The sequence below is a fragment of the Gossypium hirsutum genome, chromosome A06 (assembly GCF_007990345.1).
Source record: "Gossypium hirsutum isolate 1008001.06 chromosome A06, Gossypium_hirsutum_v2.1, whole genome shotgun sequence".
In the NCBI taxonomy this organism is placed as follows: domain Eukaryota; kingdom Viridiplantae; phylum Streptophyta; class Magnoliopsida; order Malvales; family Malvaceae; genus Gossypium; species Gossypium hirsutum.
The window spans coordinates 4,113,609-4,136,059 of record NC_053429.1 but is presented as its reverse complement, the minus strand read 5'-3'; the positions used below and the strand labels follow the sequence as shown (position 1 = coordinate 4,136,059).

Sequence of the window (22,451 nt, the reverse complement as noted above, 5' to 3'; positions counted from 1 at the left end):
TCTAACGACGTCCCTCGCATTTAAATCCAATTCGATGCACCTAAAACAGGTCCTTCAAATGACATTTACACAAGAATTAATGGTTACTTTCAAGATTAATCAAGATTTTTGAGAGATGTGACAAGAAATGATAAATATTAATTAATCGAATGTAGGGTTAGTGTCGGATAGAAAAATTATAAAAGTTTGGGGGATCTAAACTCAGGTGTACTTACTGTTTCTTGGCAAGGATTGGATTGAGGTTGTCGTCAATTACGAAATCAGTGGAAGAATAATTAAATGGGAAGGATTTAATTCATGGAAGCAATTATATTTAGCAGCAAATAGAATGTAAAATTTAATGTAAAAGAGAGGGAAGAAATAGGGAGAAGAATGAAAATCCTATTTGGAATTGGAGAGAAATCAAAATCCTAATTCTATTGGGGAAAATTGGGTTAAATATCTAGGGTTTGGCAGCCCTTGGGCGGCAATAGCAAATTTTCCAAAGTTTTGGGTCGGAATTTTAAGAGAAATTGGGTTAAATGGGAGAGTTGTGACTTGAACTTAGGATCTCTAAATAGTAAACTAACAACTTAACCATCAAGCCTATGTTATTTCTTAATTATTTATTTCAATTAACTCTTATATTTTTGGGCGTGACATGTATTTTGTGCTGATATACAAAAATCAATTTTTAACTGTGAAAAATCAATGAAATTAAAAAAAAAGACCTTTTAACTCGTTAATCTTACGGGTAAAGAGTAATTTACTCCTTTTTTAAGTAAATAGAGCAAAATTCAATCCTACTCCTAATACAAAAGCTTTTACAATACTTTTACCACAAAACTGACTTTTATTTTATAAAATTTTAAATTAAGACATTGTAGTTAGCAAAATAAATGTTGTGTGTAGTTTAATTGTGCAGTGTCCTAAAGTAAGCAGACCAAAGAGAATATACTAAAAAAGAATAATAAATAAAATGAAAAGTGATAGCCAAAAAGAAAATAAAACCTGTTATGTCAAGTCAGGGGTATAATTATAATAATAATAATAATAATAATAATAATAATAATAATAATAATTTTTAAAAAGTGCAAAAGGAATACCCATGATTTTAGTGACCTGAATATAGATCTTATGAACAGATAAGAGACTCCATGGTCCAGTATTTATAAAATAAATTGAGATAAGATAAAATAATAGTATATTTACACTTTAATCCCTCATACTTTATATATTTTTATTTTTATAATAAATATTATACTTGGCTAAGTTTTAGTATATTAATTTATAATTTTTTTTAATATTTTAATAATTCATATTATATAATTTTGAAAAATACATAAAATATTCGAATTTATATTATCTTTAAATAATATTTTATTTATTTTATCATTTAATTATATAAATTTCAAAGTTTAAAGCTAATTTCCCTTTTGCCATTGGGTCTTGCCTTTTGGTGGCACTGCCAAAATCATAGTGCGGATAAAAATATAAAAATTTTATATAACAAATATATTTCTAGAAAATCTAGTAATTAATTAATTAGGTAAACTATACAGATGGTTATCCAACTATGTCCACGTTCCTATTTTGATCACCAAACTTTAAAAATTTTCAATTTAGGTATTAAGGTTTGAATTTGTTCCTATTTTGGTCACGTATTGTTAAATTGATAATAGAAAATCTTTTTCTAACTAGTATAATAACACGTTTAGTCCTCAATATTTATATATTCTATCAAGTTGATCTCAAATCTAAATAATTCAATAAATTTAACCCTTCACATTTAGAAATTATATCAATTTGATCCTCAAACTTTCAGAACAAAGCTTTCAACTTTTAAAACAGAGGCATTCTGCGTCTATAAATTTGTAACCCCCCCAAAAAAGCCTTCTCGTGTGAGGTGTGCCTCGCATTTATTGGATACATTGCGGGCGCTTAAAGAAGAGAATGAACGAGAAACCAAAGGGGAGCAGAAAGCCACACGACATCGGGACGAGGAGGTCCCAGATGTTGGGACGATGCGACGCCTTTGGCAACCAAGCATGGTTGTGGTGAACAAGTAGGCGACGTCACGAAGAGATGATTTCTGCTTAAATACAACTATGGTTTTTGACTCCCAACATTACTTCTTCTCCCAATCAAACCCTATTTCCTATAGGGTTATTTCAATCATATTGGACCTACATCCCAAGCCTATTTAAAGGGCCTTTGGAATCCTATTTAGATTAATTAGATTTAGAGAATCAGATTTGCATTATATATCTCTTGTGTAAGATTTGTTAAAGAGTTTTTAGAGAGAGTTTTTGTATTTGGAATATTTGGGTTTCTTTTGGGATTTGCTCTTTATGTTCGGGTTGAATACTCTCCATCTTTGTACTATTTGTTTGTTGTTTAATGAAAAGTCAAAGCCTCACTTGCTTGTGGTTTTTCCTCGATGATGGCTTTTCACATAAAACATTTGTATTCGTTCTTCTCCAATTTGATTATCTCGTTATTTATACGAGTCGATCCTCAACATCTCTCAATTACGAGCTGTTTTTCGAACCAATTCCTTATTCTAATGAGTGTTTCTTGAAACTTTATTTCTTTTTATGTTTTTCATTAGTTTTATTCTAAATAAAATATTTTATAACTCTTTGATTGATAAAATATTGGCTAAAGAAAATGTTTTAGATTTACTCTTGTTGTTAATAGTATGATATTTCCTCCAAAGTACATAGAATAATCTTCAAAGTTGGTCATTGAAATTGAAAATTAAATCCAGAGTTAACAATATAGTTTTGAAAAAACCAATTGCTCAATAAATAATTATATAAAAAATATTAATATTTAAAAATTTAAATATTATGTGTTTTAGTTTTTTTAATTATTTTTAAAATTTTTAAATCCATAATAAGCAATATGTATCACTAATAATTTGATTTAGTGTCAAAACATTTACCAATTTAATTTAAAACTGAAAGTATGCTAGTGTCGGGTGAAAATTTATTTTTTTACAAATACTAAATTATTTATATAATTTTATTATGCATTATATTTTTTAAATTTGTATTTTCTATTATTTTTAATGGTGTTTAGTTAATTTCTAATATCAACTTCTTAAGAATATAAACAAAAAGTGTTATGTACCAAATTGGATAATTTCAACCATAAATAAAATAATTAATAGATGTCGAATGCCTCTGTTTTAAAAGTTGAAAACTTTGGTTAGGAAGTTTGAGGATCAAAATGATAAAAATTGTAAAATGTGAAATGTTAAATTTATTGAATTATTTCTAACACCAACTTATTAAAAATATAAACAAAAAGAGTTATGTACCGAATTCGATAATTTCAGCCATAAATAAAATAATTAATAGATACGAAAAGTCTCTATTTTAAAAGCTGAAAACTTTGGTTAGAAAGTTTGAGGATCAAATCAATATAATTTGTAAATACAAAGGGTTAAATTTATTAAATTATTTAGAATTATGATCAAATTGATAAAATAATTAAGTATTGAGGACTAAATATGTTATTATACTTGTCAGAAAAAAAAGCTTTCCATTACCAACTTAACAACAAGTGACCAAAACATTAATACCTAAATTGAAATTTTTTAAAAGTTAGAAGACCAAAAGAGAATCCTAAGTATAATTAGGTGACCATTTATATAATTTACCCTAATTAATTTTGAGTTTAATCCTTATATACTTAGTTCTAAGCATTGTATCAAAACGAGCAGATATAATAAGAACCTATAATGAGATTATTGTTTAAAAAAAATTATTCAATTTTTTAACAACTTCTATCCTTTCAACTCTTAACTTGTTCTATGTTAAATTAAACAAAGAAATGGGTTTCCCCCCGTATATGAGATATAGAAATATATTGTTGTTCTATTATTTAGCAAAGTGGGCACCCTCAAGATCCAACTTCAATGAAAAGAGCTGGAGTAAGCATCAACGACTTGAAAGCCATATAACATATCAAAATGGATTAATATCATAGATAGTCCTTGAAAGTTTATCAAATTTTTAATATAATCTATCCACTTTACAATTTATCAAAATTTTGATATGCTCCCTCCACTTAAACATTATATTTTAAAATAGTATGTTATTTTCTAGATTAAATAATAATAAATCAAATTACAAATTATTATAAGAATTGAAACTTATATATTACTTTAAAACTTACAAAGTACTACTAATTTTGGTATTTTTTACTAATAATAAAAATTATAAATTTAAACTGGATGGACTATATTGAAAATTTGATATACATTCAAAGGTCATTTACGAGATTATTCCATCTAGAATTGTAACTATAATTTCTTTAACTAGTAAATTTTAAATTTCCATATTTCAAAAGTATTTGTATTTTATTTTTTAAAATTCTTATAATAATTTTTAATTTAAGTTTTTTTTATATTTAAAAAAATAACATACTATTTTAAAATATACATTTTAAATGGAGGGACCATCAAAATTTTGATAATTTTGAAGTAAATAGACTATATTGAAAAATTGATAAACTTTCTGGAACTATCTATGATATTACTTCATTTTAGATTTGAGCATTTCAGTCTAAGTCGTTGTTGCTCTATCTTTGTAATCATTATAATTTAGTCCTAATTTGATTTCGAGTTAATATTAGAGCTTTCGTAAGCTCATATAAGACCCGAATATGAATTTACAACACTTATATACTTAATTTGCTTATAAATGAATGTTTAATGATGTGAATTAGTTTATAAATTGTTCGAACTTGCTCCGACTACGAATGTGACACCTTATAGTTCAAATCTGATGATCGGATCGGGTATAAGGTGTTACAATAACCCCTCTCCAACCTTTAAATAGGAGAATAAATGCACTTCAACAGACTCGAACCCACATCCTCCTACACTGACTGTAATACCGATGCTAACAGAGCTAAAACTCAATCAACATAACTAATAATATATTAATGAATTATTTTTTAATGTCAATTTAGTAATACAATTAACAATAAATGGTACAATCATCGATTCAAAAGTTTTTCCAAACTCGTGCTTACATATATTGTAAATTATTAAATTATGTCATACCCAAAAGTAAATTAATTATTACTAGAAATCCTTTCACAAGCGTATGCGTGTGGAAACTGTAAATTTAGAACACAAATGTATGTTAAAAATGACATACACTAAATAATGAAATTTATGCTTTCAAAATAATTAACAATAACACATTATATATGTACATTATTGAAATGAAAAAAATAGATTAAATTATTTATCATGGTGTTGTCATCAATCTCGAATCGGTGTCGAGTTGGTGCCCAGTTGACTTCGATCAAGAGTTTAAATAATAGTGTAGAAGTATATATATACAACTGACGAAGATAGCAGAGTGTGCAAATAAAATTAAAAAGTATAAAAATATTAAAATGAAACTTTAGTTAAGTGGTAAAACAAAAGTATTATTGATGCAATTGGTGTGAGTTCAAATATTATTATATGCATATTTTTATTAATTTTTTTAAAGTGGAAAGGGTAAAATAACCTCGAAGAGTATTACTTATTTTAATTACGAAAGAGAAATCCCGTAATTTTCTAATAGAGTTCGAGCCTGGTTAACTTGTGACACTAACTCGATCAAGAGTTTAAATAATAGTATAGATAAACAATCGATGGAAGTAATAAAAAGTGTATACTTAAAATTGAAAATATATAAAAATATTAAAATAAAGCTTTAGCTAAGTGATTAATTAAAAATTTTATTAGGAAAAAAATAAAATATAATTAAATTATTATTATTATTATTATTTCAACTGTGATTAACTCCGGTGCTTTTGGAATTTTGGGTTCGTATACGTTGGACCGAATTTAGATTTTTAGGTTAAATTATAAGTAAAATATGAATCACATTTTATATTCTTTATTAAAAATTTGAGTAAATTAATTTCTATATACCAGTTAAAAGAGTAAATTAGTCATTCTGTTATTTTTTTACTATTAGTTTTATACATTAATATGATGTACATATGACACGTCGTGTGTAACTATTAGATTATTCCTTCAGCTAAATTAATTTTTAATAGTAAAAATAAATAAAATTTTAACAAAAAAGATCGATTTATTTTTATCTTATATACATAAATTAATTTATTCTTTTTTTATCAAAATATCTACCGAAGTGAACCTAATAATTAATTCTCCACGCACTATAAGCACATTTAAAAAATAAATACTCACCACAAATTTTAAAATTACTCAATAACTTTACAACGAACTCTCAACCATGGTCAACTTTAAGTTGGTTGAATTAATGAGAGTGCTTGCCCTTTTTCCATAGTCCCCTTTTTTTTCAAGTTCCGTAGGAAGCAAATCAAATGCGTTATTTTCCCATCTTTTATTGGTCGGTTTATTTTATTGCACCAAGTTACGCATGCATTTTAGATAAAAAAATGTTTCCATATTGGAATTTTAAATTTTATAATTTAAAATATAATTAAAAAATTATACAAGTATTATATAGTTAATAAATATGATAATGGTAAACATGTTTAAAAAATTCTGGCAATAGTTTAGGAGGCTATGAAAATAGAGAGACCGAACATCCATTATCTCATCTGAGTATCATGAAACAGATGTCTTGATGAGCTAAAAGGTCTTATTCATTCTCTAGCAGAGGATTGATTGTCTTAGATTTGATCTGATCCATCTTTTTTATTTGTGATCTAAGATTTCGTACTAGCATTAAGAGGTCCCTAAGGCAGAGAAGAGGAAAAATGTAATTTTCTTTAATTTTTATTTTTCTTAATTAACCGGAGAATATTTATTGTCTTTACTTTATGACTATTACTTTTCGCTTTCTTTACTAACAAGGGCGTGACAATTTGCATTAAAAAAAATAAAATTGGAAGTCCGCAAAATAAATTTACACAATTGTGTTTGTTTCTTTAATTGGTTATCATAATTAAATTATTCTAAATTATTAATTAAAAATCTCCTTAGTCATACTATTTTTGTATTCCACGAAATTTTAATTAGAAAATTGATAAATATTTTATTTGATATATATTACAAATTAAGAGAAGAGATGAAAATAGTATGATTCAAATCTTGATTATTGGGATCTCGATAAAAAGACTTAACCATTACTCTCTTCAACGATTCACATAAAATTAATGTTTATAATAAGGGAAGTGTAATATGTTCCGTTTGAAAATGCTTAAATTATCTATTGAATTATAGGTAGAATAGTAAAGGATTTATTTTTACTTTTTTAAGATTAATTTCATTATAGTTTCTTATAATATCTATTCTGCTTGATACAGTGTTTAGAACTACCCATAGATCCTCCCAAACCCTTAAATAGGAGGATAATGCACTTTAGCATGCTGGAACCCACATCTTTCTGTACTGGCAATAATGTCAATACCAATCGAGCTAAGACTTGTTATACACCAATGATCACAAGCCCGAAACCCAGATAAGATCTTGGTCGCCTACCCGCGACTTGGTCAGGCTTCACCAAATGGATGTGTGCGAGACGTACAGCGAGAGGATAGTCAGGGGAGCTTGCGATCTTAGTTTGCATATACCCAAAGAGTTCGAATGTAGGGGGCCGCGAGATCTAGCAGGCGACTCAGAACGGTACAGGTGTCTAGCATGCCTGAGGCCTGCTCATAACGTCAGTTCTATGAATAGTGGAGTCGAATCATGAATAGTAATATATATAAATACCCGAATGTTCCCTTTAACAAGACACTAAAAATTACTCAACAAGACTCAATTGACTTATATTTAGATTTTCTATTAACAACCATATTGAGTTCAATCATTGGATAACCCTAACTTTCATAAAAAAAATCTTATCCATACTTATTTGTGGTGTTTTGTTGAGTTGATATCATGTGTCAAGTAGGCAGCAACTCAATTATGTAATTACTAAAATGCCCTTTTATATTACAAATTAAGTTATATTTTATGATGATAAAAATATTATCATAATAAGATTTGATTCTAAAATACTATGCATGATAAACAATTTACTTTAAAATCAAAAGACTAATTTATTTTATGCGAATTTTTAATAAATACATTTATTACACCCGTTATGATATTTACTATTATTGACCCACAACCTAAATGGATCCAAGTCGAACTCTACACGATTCTCATATCAAGTTTGCATATTGAGCTCACATGATATTAAGTGCTCGCAAGAGGGGCAATTACATCCTCCTGCAATATCACATGTGAGATCACACATGGGACCAAATAAATACGTGGTAAATCTAGAGTAGGATACGTATTGATATGCATGAAATCTACCTAAATATCACATCAATAAAGAGTAATTATATCATATAAATGCACAACTCCACCCTCCTAAATGATACACACAAATACTCAACAACACTATAAATTTAATAATTGTAAATACGTTACACATGTAGACTTAAATGTATTACATAGAAAAATTAAAGAAAAAGGAGGGTCAAAATGGTCAATTCCTACCTCTTAATAAAATATTAAAACTTTAGTAAGAACAGAAAAAGTCAGTTTTTAACCCCGGAGAAATTAAAATAAATAAAAAAAGGGTTAGACTTTAGAGGGGGAAAATGAATTAAATTAAAAAATAAGGGGCAGAAAATCTAACAATCTGACACCAAAATCTTTAGTACAGTAAGAAACAGCAGACTTTTAAGATTTTTTTTTTTGAAAAAAAAGGGGGTCTCCCACTCCCACGCCAACAAGGCGAACGCCAAGTCGCCAACGCAACCCGCAAAGGGCTTTAAAAAACAACACGCCGCCCTATCTTTTTCCCGACATCTTCACGCTCTTCCTCCGTTTTGGACATCTTATATAGAGGAAACAGTTGCGCATGCTTCTTGCACGCTTTGGCTCTCCCTTCCATAACTAAAAGGTTTAATATAACATTTGATTCTTGAATTTGATAATTTTTTTTAATTTAGTATCTAAACTTATCACTTCTTCTTAAGTTGGTATTTCAACTTTTTGGAGGTCCAATTTGGTATTTAAACTTGACTTCTTCTTTTTTTACTAATTTGGTAATTGTGAAACGTTTTACAAATTACGTCAATATATTAACAATATTATTTTTTATGAAGTAGAAAAAATAATCAACGTATGACCGACATGTGATAAATGATATAATATTTTTGTATTTTATATGTTCAATTACTTTTTGTTTTATTTATTTTATTAATTGAAAATAATAAATTTATTTTAATTTGAGGTTTTAATTTTTTTTAATATTAATTCGTTAAGCATAACTCAATACTTATTTTTTTAACATGAATTTCCTCTAATACTGACAATATTTTTGTAGCATAACAAAAAAAAATTAACATCATTAGTGTTTTGCATCATTTGTATAACATTTAATAAATTTAGGTATCAAATTGAACCTAAAAAAAGCTTAGGTGCCAAATTGGGAAAAAATGCCAAGTTCATGTACCAAATTTTGCCAAAAAAGTTTAGGTGCCAAATTAGGAAAAAGTGTCAAGTTCAAGTACCAAATTAGGAAAAAAATATCAAGCTTAAGCACCAAATGTTATATTAAACCTAACTAAAACAAGATAAATACGGACTTCCATTCTTTTTATTGGATTTTCTCATCTAGTTTCTTTTATGAGATTTGTATTATCGGAAGAATTGTCAAGTTCAACTTTAATATGAGAACAGTTATTAAGTTTAGGATTAATTTGAATAAAAAGATCATGCCCTAATGTGAGAATAATTACTTAATTCAGGCCTCAATGTGAAAATAATTGCCAAGTTCAAGGTCTAACTTGACTAAAAAATAGTTCAAACCTCGATATGGGAACAATTGCCTAGTCCAAACCTAACTTAGATAAAAAAAATTCAAGCCTCAATGTGGGAATAATTGTTAAGTTTAAGCCCCAATTAGTGATTTAACCTCCATTTTTTATTATCTAGTTTTTATGAGATTTGTAGGGTTGTCCGTAATAGGATTGGAAATTTGTCTAGGTATCGATTTGGTGTGAGGTACAAAACCAGTTAAACTGTGAACTGATACAAATTAATTGAATCAATTGAACCATTCTTTTATTTTAAAATTTTTGATAATTTAATGGTTAGTAACAAAAAAAAAAAGAAAGAAGGAGAAGAAAAAGAGCCAAACATTTAAGTGACTATTTTGTGACTTTTCATAATTCGGTAACTAAAAAATAAATTTACTAATAGTTAAATGACTAGCAATGTAGTTACCATGTATTCTTTGACTTAAGGGTAAATTGCACCCACTATCACTATACTATTAGTAAGTTCACGTTTTGGTCACTTAATTTGAAAATGTTACGGAATGTTTGCTGAACTATTTGAAAATTTCTATTTAAATTATTGGGCTGTTAAAATTATTGTTGTATGGCATTCTTTATTCAACTGTCTACACGGATCGCTCTCATTCCCTTCTTCTTCTTCTTCTTTTATAGTTCAAATTTTTCATGAAATAGCTTTAAACGTTACGAATCTGCAAATTAAAATTCAAACATCTTTCTTCTTTGATTTTCGACATCCACTGTCAAATCGACTTAGATCTAGATATATTATTCCATTCGTCAACGTGTATTGATCTACAGTACCGATCGTGGAATCGTCTTCTGGAGCTCTCTAGTTAGACTTAAAAAAACCTTAACAACTCAATGACTTAAATGAAAACTTTGAAATAGTTCAATGATAGTTTTGTAACTTTTTGAAGTTGAGCGATCAAAACGTAAACCTACTAATAGTTTTATGACCATAGGTATAGTTTACTCTCAACTAAACACATGCAAGTAAAGAATAGAATAAGAAATGCTATCTCAAGGAAAAACACAAATTCAAATCTGTAATCAAATATCCCAAAAGATTTAATTTCCATAAACCGTAAAATAGATATGAAAGATATAGTTGAACAACTATATAATATTGAAACATATTGTCAAACTATAATCAATTGGTTGGTAGATATATTAAATAAAAATGGCATTGCATTCATATTTTGATTCATTCCCCAATTATGCTTTTTAAATATATATAAAATTTCATGGAATGATTAGCTTTGAATTACTTTGGAGCTAATTATAATTTGCTCATCATTGTATAATACTCCATTAGTTTTTTTTCCCTAAACTGATAACGTGATTTAAGTGGGTTTTTTTTTTTTAAAGTATGCAAATAAGGTTTGGCGGTCGGATCATATTCGTAGGTATTAGGTACATATCAAAATATTTTTAAAAAAAAGGTGACAAAATATTTTTAAAAAATGGATAAATTATTAAAATAGTTCATTTTTGTTTGTCTCACGTTACATTTTAGTCACTTACATTATTGTGTTGTAACATTTTAGTCACTAAGCTGTTAATGGTGTAACAATAAACTGACGTCGCACATTAAATCATCATTTCAAACGGAAATTTTAAATTAAATTCTACAATTGGTCCCTATATTTTTTCATTTTTAGCATTTTTATTTTATTTTATGTTATTTTAACTTTCCTCCTCCTTTTTTTTCCCATTCTCTTCTGTTTCTCCCTCTGATTTCCTCCTTTCTTCATTTCTTTTAACCTAGTTTCTTTATTTTTTCTATTTGTTAAAACTAGAACCTATACTTTTATTTTTTTGAACAATTTAAGAATGTTACCACGGGAAAAAATAAGTGACTAAAACGTATTTTTAAGGATGTTATTTTTTGGGGTGGGTATTCAATTGAGTCGAGTCGAATCGAGTCAAAAAAATTTGAGTTAGTTGAGTTGACGAATCATATTTTAACAACCAAACTCAATTTGAATTATTTTTTTGAATCGAATCGAATCGAGTGAAAAAAATTCGAGTTAAGTCAAGTCGAGTTAACGAATCATATTATTTATACTTAATGTTGTGTTTACATGGACCGATTATTTAACTAATAGATGAAGTACAAGATTATTTGACTACATAAACAATATAGTTGTTTTACCTTTTAACTTAATAAGTAAATATTTATCAAAACAACGTAATTTTACCTTTTAACTTTAGAAAAAACGACGTATTTTTGCCTTTTCTTATTCAAATTTTCGGATAACTCGAATTGTGTAATTCATATTCGAGTTAAAGAAAAAAACTCAATTTTTTTATTCAAGTTGATTCGAATAATTTGATTAACTCAAATAACTCGAACTATTTAATTCAAAATTTAAATTTTTTATAGATTTTTTCGAATCGAATCGGATTTTGCTCACCCCTAGTTTTTTTTTTCTAAAGAAGTTGTAGATGAAAAAGGAAAGTTACATCGGGTGATACATAGTTTGCTTTCATCTTTTAAAAATTAATTTTAAGTAAATTACATAGGGGAAAATATTTGGTACATTGATAATATTTTTTATTCCAATGTAACATTAAAAAATTGATATATGTCTATTTTTTTAAAATATTTAATATTTAATATTTTATTAAATTCTTATAGGACAAATTCCACCTCAATAGGTGGTTTTTTCAAAATCCCTCCTAATTTTATTTCATTTAGAACACATGGTCTCACTATAAGATAAAAACTTAAACTTCAAAATTTATTTTTATTTAATTTTAATATATATTTTTAAAATTTTATTTTATTAAAACTATTAATATTTATTACAAATACAATCATATCCATATTATATATTATTATAAACATTTATATTTTTATTCTAGTATATTTTTTTTGTATTTTATATTATTATAAATATTTATATATTTTTAGAAATTTAATGATTTCAATATTTCATAAATTTATATTATTTATTTTTAGTATCATTATTCTTCTTTTGTAATTTTTTTTAACTAATGAAACTTTAATATTTCTAAAAAAATATTTATCGAAATAAAATAATCACAAATGCTACTAAAAACCTTGCGGTTTAATAGTATTTTTCATTGTTGGGAAAAAGTATTTTTGAAAATTTAAAATGTTTATTTTAGTTATGATTTTATAAAATAAAATGTATGTAGGACTTTTTAAAATAAGGATAAGAAAGTAATTTCCACTAAAATTATATTTTGCAAAAATTCTAATTTTTTTATTCGAGTTAAAATCTTAATTTAAAAATATAATTTAATTTGAAAAGCTTTTTATTTACCATTACTTTTGGTTTAATATCAAGATATCAATTGGAAAATAATTTTCAACTTCAATAATAAACGAAGCGAACGAATTTTTTCTTTCTCGTAATTAAGACATTCACTGTCAATAATAATGATCGATTCTCTCATTACGAGTGCTTCCCGAAGAATTAAACATTTTACAATAAAATTTATTTTATTCCCGTAAATAAAAATCAAACTCTCATCACATGATTAAATAATACGTTAAGTGAGCGAGAAATTAGGAAGGTGAAAGTGAAAGAGGTTAGTTCGGCTTTCGATAGTTGGGCGCATGGGCCAGTGAGCGAGAGAAAAAGTCAACCTGTCAATATTATTTATATCAAGTGCCAAAAAGGTACCACTATCACCGGTACACATATATGGGCAGCCATTGAAATAATTAAGAAATACGTTTACACACACTTAAACTCGTATCTTTTTTATTATCGTAATAATAAATATTTTAGTTGAATTAAATTTAATCGATAAATAAGTATTGCATTTAATTTAATAATCTTGTCATTAAACCAGTAGTTTAGTTGATTCATTCTGAAGATACGTGCATATATAAATTTTGATTTAATTATGCTTTCAGTCCTTTTATTCTTTAAACTTTTGAAATTTTATCTCTACTTTTAATTTTAGAAATTTAGTCTTTTTATTTATCTTATATATAAAAAAAAATCAAATTGATAATATTGTTAGGGTTTGTTTGACGTGCTAACAATATATAAATTCATCATCAATAAATAATTCTAAAATTTACTACAAATAAATATAATTAGCATATTTTAACATGTGACATAAAAATAAATAAATCATATTATCCATGTTAGTAATTTTAAATTATTAAAATGTCGCATATTCAAATCAATAGAACTTTACTATCAATATTATCAATTGGTTATTAATTTTTAAATTAAATAAGTAGATGAATTAAATTCCTAAAATCAAAAGTAAAGAGATTAATATAAAAATTTAAATTTTAAAACTCTAAAAAAATACAGGGACTGGGGACATAATTAATCCATAAAATATTGGAACTTAATCATATGATGAGATAATAGTAGGTGCTAATAGAAACAACTTAAATTTAATATAAATATATACATCTGATTAAAATTATTACAAATACAAGGTATACAACAAAATAGCAAAGGAATTATAAATAAACACAAATAAATTTGGTGAAACATAATTGAATAATGATAAATTATTTAATTACATCTAAATAAAATTATTTATATTTATTTATAAGTTTTCGATTTTTTTGGGTTTAAATATGTTAGGGTTCTCTTTAACTTTTTAAAAATACAGCTAAAAAAAATCCACGTCAGCAATTTAATGAAAAAATTAACAGAATTAATGATTGGACTAACATTTTCAAATCCTAAAAAGTATAAGGACTCAATGTTTCTAAATTAAAATATAAGGACTAAAATTTAAATTTATCAAGAGTATAGAGACTTCTGGCATATTTGAACTTTGTTTTTAACACTAATCTCAATACAGTTTATTATCATATATGTTTTTTTTATATAATGTCTAGAACTACCCATAGCCATTCCCCAACATTTAAATAGGAGGATAATACGTTTCAGCGCACTCAAATCCATGACCTCCTGCACTGACAACAATACCGATGCCAATCAAGTTTAGACTCAATTAGCTTTTATTTTATTTTATTAATATTCTCCCTTTATTTAATCCCATTAAACTCTAAAGTAGAAATGTTTATGGGCTATTTCAAAGCGGATCATAACTGCAGTTAGCTGCAATTTGTGGGCCCATCTGTTAATTGTTAACGGATTCGACTTTAACATAATATTTATGGGTCGTTGCCAACTTTACAAACATCACAACCCATTTACTTATTAATTGTTAAAATATTTAATTTTCGGTTCAACTATCTGATTCAATCAATTTTTTGTTAGGTTCAATCGACCCATACTGATTCTCAAGTTAACCGGTTCAATATCCTTCGTCGGACTAGTATCCCAATTGATTCTCGATCCGTTTCAAACAACCCTGGATAATATAATGAATTGTATTAAAGAATATCATTAATAAATAAACTTATAAACCATTAAAAATAAATATATTTGTTATTTGTTTTAACAAAGGGTAAACTACATCCAAGTTAGCGAAACTATTAGTAAGTTTATGATTTGGTTACTCAAATTAAAAAAAAAGATACAAAATAGTCATTAAACTATTCGAAAGTTTTTATTTACGTCACTGGGCTGTTAAAATTGTCGTTTTATGGCCTTTTTTGTTTGCGTTGTCTGCATCAATCGAAAAGTCTCATTCCTCACCTCTTTTATGGTCATTTTTTTTATATCAAATATTACATAATAAAATGAAATCTAGATAGTAGTAATTTAAACAGCTTAGTAACTTAAATGAAACCTTTCGAATAGTTCAATTACCATTTTGTAAAATTTTTAAGTTAAATGACTAAAACATTAATTTATTAATAGTTTAGTGACCTTGAGAGCAATTTACCCATAATTTTTATAGCAAATATTACATAATAAAATGAGATTCAAATATTACATGACCTCATTGACCTAATGATTTTTTTTTCATGAATCGACATGAAAATGTTCATAAATGACCACGTTTTGAAATAATTATCACATTGATAATCGGGTTAATTAAGACAAAAAAAATGGTAAACTATACTAAAGGTTATTAAATTATTAGTAAGTTTATATTTTGGTCATTTAACTTTAAAAAATTATAAATTGGTCACTAAACAATTCAAAAAAATTTCATTCAAATCACTAAACTGGTGAAAAGTTTTTTATTAAGTAACTAAGTTATTAAATGTTTTTTTTTAAAGTCTGGTTAGACAGCTCTAAATAAATGTTTTTTTTTAAAGTCTGGTTAAACAGCTCTAAGTGATGATCACCATTTTTTAAAAATAGTTTTTGATACCAATACACCATATTCCGGTCAATATAGGCTAAATCAACCAATACAATCCATACCAATCAAAATTTGTATGGAACGAAGCTTGAAAATTCATTGTTATACTAGAACAGAGTATTCATTTATCTTACTCTCCAACTTTATAGAAAAAGTTATTTTAGGTCTTTATTTAATTTTCCGCTTATTCTAGATTATGAACTTGCATTATTTGCCAAATTACTCTCAATATGGATGAAAAAGTTAACGTTTGTTAACTTTGATAATGTGGCATCCACGTGGCAGTTCACGTGTCTGTCACGTTAGTAATTAAAATATTAAAAAAATATTTTTAAACTTTTTAATTCATTTTAATTTTTAAAAAACTTTAATTTTTTATTTTTTAAATGAAAAAAATTGATGGCGTGACATCTACATGGCAATCTACGTGTATGTATTAGTAAAGTTAACAAACAATAACTTTTCTATCTATTTTTGGGTGATTTAACAAACAGTACAAGTTAAAGGTAAAAAAGGACAAGAAATTAAATGAAAAATTAAAGTAAGTTTTTTTTTTAATTTTTTTATAAAATTGAAGAACTGAATAAGTTATTATACTATTATGTAAATTGTTTGTATTATTAGGATAAAAAAGTCATTACCCTAGACTCTCTAGATATAATGATTCGAATTTGTTGTAAAAAATAAAATGTCAAAGCCTGTTCTTGAAGTCTAGATTTTAGACATTATATTTTAAAAAAATAAAAAATAATAATTTTTTATTTAAAAATTTTAATTCAATTATTAATATGGTTAATATTTTAAAGAAGCAGACCGACAATATAAATGATTGAAAAATAAACCAACAAATTTAACTTCTTAAATAGAGACGGGAGACATATTTTGACCACAATAATATCCTTTTCCCCTCCCCAAATTTACAAATTCTCATGGAGATATTACAAATTATTTTAGGGTAAATTATGGTAATTAAATTATTTATAAGTTTGCGTTTTGGTTATTAAATTTTAAAAAGTTACAAAATGATTATTGAGTTATTCGAAAGTTTTTTTTTTAAGTTACTAGTCTATTATTTTTTTAAATTCCGGCTAGTGAGCTCCAAGTGTCGATTCGATGACCGGTATGATAAGTAATGCCATCGATAAGTAGAATAATATACCGTAGATCTAGGAGTGTGCAAAAAAAATTCTAACCCTCCCCCCCCAAAAAAAAAAGTGAACTGAACCTAAAAACCCAAATTATTTTAATTTAATTGATTTTCATGTTCGATTTAATTAGTTTATTCAGTTGATTTTCAGTTTTGATATTTTAAACCGAATAAACCGATTAAGCCCATAACCCGTTTACCTACCCAAACTCAAATTTAAACCTTAAACTCAAATACCCATTAAAACTTAATGCTCTTAAAAACTCAAACCCGTTAAAGTTTCTCAATATCCATTAATATTTAAAATCCACAATGATAATTGAAAATTTTTATGATATTCATTTTAATTTTTATCATTTAATATAGATATATATATAACTGTATACGTGTTAAGAACAATAGAAGACATGTAAATTGTATGTTGGCTATGCAAGAATATAAATATTTTTTGAGTTCGATTAAAAATTGTTTGATTTAATTTTTTTAATATTTTTATAATGAATTTGAAATAAAAATAAAAATAAAAAGTAATATGATAAACTAAAATGAAGAAAGAAGACAATTATATCAAAAGTTAAAAGGAAATAAAATTATAACTACATCAAATAGAAAAAAAAAACCAATTAATAAAATATCTAAAAATTGAATAAATCGAACTAAAAATTCGATTCGATTTATTTGGTTTTGCTCTCTAGGTTAATTCAGTCTACTCGATTTACATAGATAATTTGATTTATTCAGTATAAAAAAACAAACTGATCGAATACACAGCTCTGCTTAGATCTAAATCCATTTGACGATTAGTGTTAAAGATAAAAGAAGAAAACTATTTTTATTTTGGTTCACATATTTGTAACTGTTTCATGAAAAATTAAATTAAATTGTAGAAAAAAAAAAGAGTTTTTTAATTGGTGCAGGTTGTGTAAATAGGAAAAGCCATATTACGATTTTAATAACTTAATGACTTAAATAAAACCTCTCAAATAATTTAATTATCATTTTTATAACTTTTTAAAGTGAAAAAAGTGTACTAATAGTTTAATAACAACGGTCGTAGCTTAAAAAAAAGCCATTAATTTTATACGATATTAGTTTATAGATTTATTTGATTAGTAAGGTTCAGGAGGGTTATTGCCTTCCCAAGGTTTAAAATTTTTGTAATTTAGTTTTTTTTTAATATATTATGATCCTCTTAAAAATACGAGTAAGTCCCCTAAGGTCTAAATTTTTTGTAATACTATTTCTTTTGAATCAATTATTTATATGCTTAAATCGATTTTTACGTAGCACGTCTAATTTTAATTTGGTCCCAATGATTAACATTCTAGCTCTGTCACTTATAACAGTAACATAAAAATTTATAGCTATATGAGCCAAACCATATATATGCAAATATATTAATACTACTATTTTTTTTTTCATTTTTCCCTATCTTTTCCTTAAAAAAAAATATATACTCAACTATAACATAGTGTATCTCACAAAGCAGCAAAAACTCTTCCCTTTTTTTTTTCATTTTCATCCCCCATTTTCCCCACCCCTCAAAATCCAATTGTAGCAGTCTTGAAGTCAAATATTTAACAGCTTATGATTCTTCTCCATACCAACAGCATGAACATTGCCCTGTTTCTCAATCTTCCATACACTTACTTTCATGGCTGCCCTTCATTTTTCCATATTTCAACCCTTTAAAACACCCAAACCTATTATGTAACAGTAGCAAAAAAACATATAGGAGTATTGGGTTTTTTTTTCTTTCCTTTTTTATGAATATATCCCTCATTTATGATGTTTTTAAAGCTCCACTTCACAGGGTCTATTTAACTTTCTCCTTTTGCTATTGGGACTTGTATGTACAGAAGAGGGTGAAGAATTTGCAAATGACCCAATTGATGTTGTGTCATCAGTTTTATAGCTCAAGCATGCTGCTGCATCAAGTACCCCAATTGGACTCTGTGGCAATGATGCATTGCTTAACTTAACCATTGACACTTCATGTAGCAATTCAACACATTTCATCACTCTCTCCTGCAAACCAAAAACAAAATAAATTTAATCAATCATCTATGTAACATGTTGCCATTCATTGTATTAGTTTTGGGATATTTGGACCGGTAAAAGTATCATGGAAGTCTCTTCATTATGAGCCAGATTGCATTTTGTCCCATCTACTAAAAGAATGAGTAAAATAGTTGAAGGAGTAAACTGGTGCTTTTGTTAAAAATTTCATTTGTTTCTATTATAAAAAACTGATTCCTATATGTCAGCATGAAACATACATACACTGTATGGTTATTCAGTCAACCACGCTAGTTTTTAATGGTATAAATGGATGAAATTTTTAACAGAAAGGTTCAGTTTATTCTTTGATTTAAGATACAGAGACTAATTTGCCCATTATTTGAGTGGAGGGTGTAAAATGCAATCTAACTCCTAATCCAAGAGTAGATGCATTTTGCCCTCTCTACTAAAAAATGGACAAATTAATCTATGTATATTAAATCAAAAGGTAAATTGATCCTTTTTTCTAATAAAAATTTCATCCAAATCTGCGCGACACAAAATAACTAGTAACTAGATATGTACGGACTAATTTTTAACAACAAAAATGAATAAAATTTTTAACAAAAAGATATGTTTACTCTTTAATATAACATAGAAGTATTAATTTACTCATTTTCTTGAGTAATGGAGGTAAAATGCAATATTACCAAAAATGTTTTACCTTTAGTACATGGTGAGTAAGAATAGAGATGGCTTTCTCAGTGTCCACTGTATTGGCTTCAACAACAACAAATAATGCCACTGCTGCTGCAATCTCAGATGGCTTGAATTCTAAGAAGTCAATCCCTACATTCAATTCCAAGAAGTCAATCAACTGAACCACAAAAGATTTATATCAAATCTTAAGTTGAAACCAATCTCAGGTTCGATCTTTGAACAACCAAAAAGATAAAAGTGTAAGGAATTGAGAAAAGGGACCTTTTATTGTGCTTGAAATGAGTTGGATTGATCTCAAGATTAAGCTTCTAAGTGGGATTCTTTTATCATCATCATTGAGCTTGTAAAGGAAATAATCAATGAATGAAAATGGAGTGATAGCTTGCATTCTCCAATTCAAAGTACTCAAAACTAGAAGTTCCATTCTTTGTATAGTTTTAGCCTCAAACACAAATTTAGATTCTCCCACCTGTTTTAATAGATCAAAAAAACTATATCAGATCAAACAGATGATTATATTTATACCCCACAAAACAAATTATTTGATTAATTCTTTTTTTTTTTTTAACCTGCAAATCTAGAATCAATGGAACTTCAGTCTCTTCCATTTTGGCAGCAAGTGATAAACATGCCACAGTGAGTAATTGCATCATCCAAGCTTTACCCTTCTGCATTATCAGATGTTATATACACAATTAAGTGAATGAATGGTCCAAAAAGCCGAAAGATTCTCATGTTTTTGATTGGTTTTTTGAACTTACAGGTAATTCATATGCAGAGAGAAACCTGTCCAAGTAGTTTATTGACAAATACTCACAAAGAGGTCCAAAACCAAAATGAGCATGAACCTGTTGAAATAAACAAGGCAAATTTAAATACAAATCAACCCTATGAAAGAAGGGTCAAACAAAGAACCCACCAAATCAATCAAAACAAGTGAAATAAAAGCACCCATTTTTGTAAAAAGTGAAAAAGAAGATTGATTTATGAGTTAAAACTTAAACCCACCATTCCAATCCAATCCATAGCTTGTTTTCTAGCTTCTAAATCCAAATCTCCATTTTGTAGCCTCTTCAAGTAATCAACATTAGGCAAATGGTGATGTTCTTTTTCAACCATTAAAGCTATACATTCATCACTCTGCAATGGCAAACCATGTTCATCAAGGCCATTAAAGACTCGGTTTTGATTCAAGTTTCGATAATATCTATGATGATCCCATGTTGCTCCCTCAAACCCTTCAACTTCACCACCACCAACCCAACCAGAGTACTCGTTATCATAAAAAACGCTGCCGTTTTCTTCTGCACATAGAAGACTAGAAACCGCACAATCAAAACTTGGTGCCATTGCTAACAAAAACACACAACCAAAATCTCAAACAAGAACGTGGGGCTGTAGTGAAAAGAATTGAAGAAGGGTAAGTAAAAACAAATATGATATTCTCAAGAGTGAAGCTGAAGCAATCTCCTTTCACTCTCCGAGGCTTGAAAAACACTTGGGGAAGAAGAGGGGTGGTCTCTTAAGAAGCAAAATCAATGCCTTTTTTAGGGTAAAAAGCAAGAGAGAGAATTATAAGCGCAAAATATGGACATCAAGGGCAAGATTTTTATTTTATTTTTATTTTTTTGCTCATAGGAAAGAGAAGAAGAAGAGAGAAAGAAGGGTTATTGTCTGTGACTGTACATTAAGATGTCACCCATTAGTGCTTTTCTGAGCCTCCTTTGCTTTACTTGTTTACAGCAAACTGAAGAAATATGGTTTTTTTTCCTTTTTTTTTTGTCTGTTTTTGATTCTCATTATATAATAATTAGCTCTCATTATATTATTTTTTCTCCTTTCATAATCATTAGAGTTTATTAATAAATGATGAAAATCCATTTTCTTATATCAAAATTCTTTGAAATTAAAATAATAATGGATGTGCTAATTGATGAAGATATGAGTTTGAGAGTGTGTTGAAGCGCATTATTTTCCTGACTGTAGGAAGGATTATGAGTAGTAGTTTTAAGCATTGTGTAAAAAAGAACAAATATAATCAAAATCTAAATGAGATTATTTAAAAAAAACTGTTAGATGTAATGGTAACGTAAATTACATTTCAAATAAGAGAATATATGTTCGTACTTTAAAAACAACATTGTTGAAAGAAACAGTCATGAATCTTGAAAATTCATTTAATTTAGATTTAATGCGATTATAGATTTTTTTTTTAGTTTTCTTATATACTTATTTTCTACTTACATTTATTATTTTAAAACAATAATAAAATTTTAAAATTTAATTTGAATTCCTTACATTGATTTTTTATTTTAGTAAATAATGTGTTACAAAGTTTATTAATTTCCTTTACAATTTTATTTCATTAAGTTTCTTAATTTAGAAAAATCAACTTATTTTGTGAAAAAAATAGTAGTATTTAATACCACTGAAGATTCTTATGAAAATGCTAATTAAATCCGAGTATGACTGGCATTAATATTATTGTTAGAGTAAAAAGATTTATACTCGAGTACATATTTATTCTCTTATATAAAAGTGAGAAATAATTATACGTAATTTTAAGTAT

The 22,451-nt window shown here is 26.8% G+C and overlaps 1 protein-coding gene across 1 annotated transcript; it reads right to left on the bottom strand.

Annotated features, from left to right (window-relative positions):
- Positions 1–18,737: 18,737 nt before the first annotated feature.
- On the bottom strand, positions 18,738–21,612 carry LOC121230322 (cyclin-D4-1). Its single transcript, XM_041114906.1, has 6 exons — positions 20,891–21,612; positions 20,644–20,730; positions 20,452–20,550; positions 20,144–20,351; positions 19,887–20,011; positions 18,738–19,189 (listed from the first exon to the last, which is right to left on the bottom strand). Exons 1-6 carry the CDS (start codon positions 21,230–21,232, stop codon positions 18,956–18,958), a joined length of 1,095 nt encoding a protein of 364 aa, XP_040970840.1. The 5' UTR covers positions 21,233–21,612; the 3' UTR covers positions 18,738–18,955.
- Between the last annotated feature and the right edge of the window lie 839 nt (positions 21,613–22,451).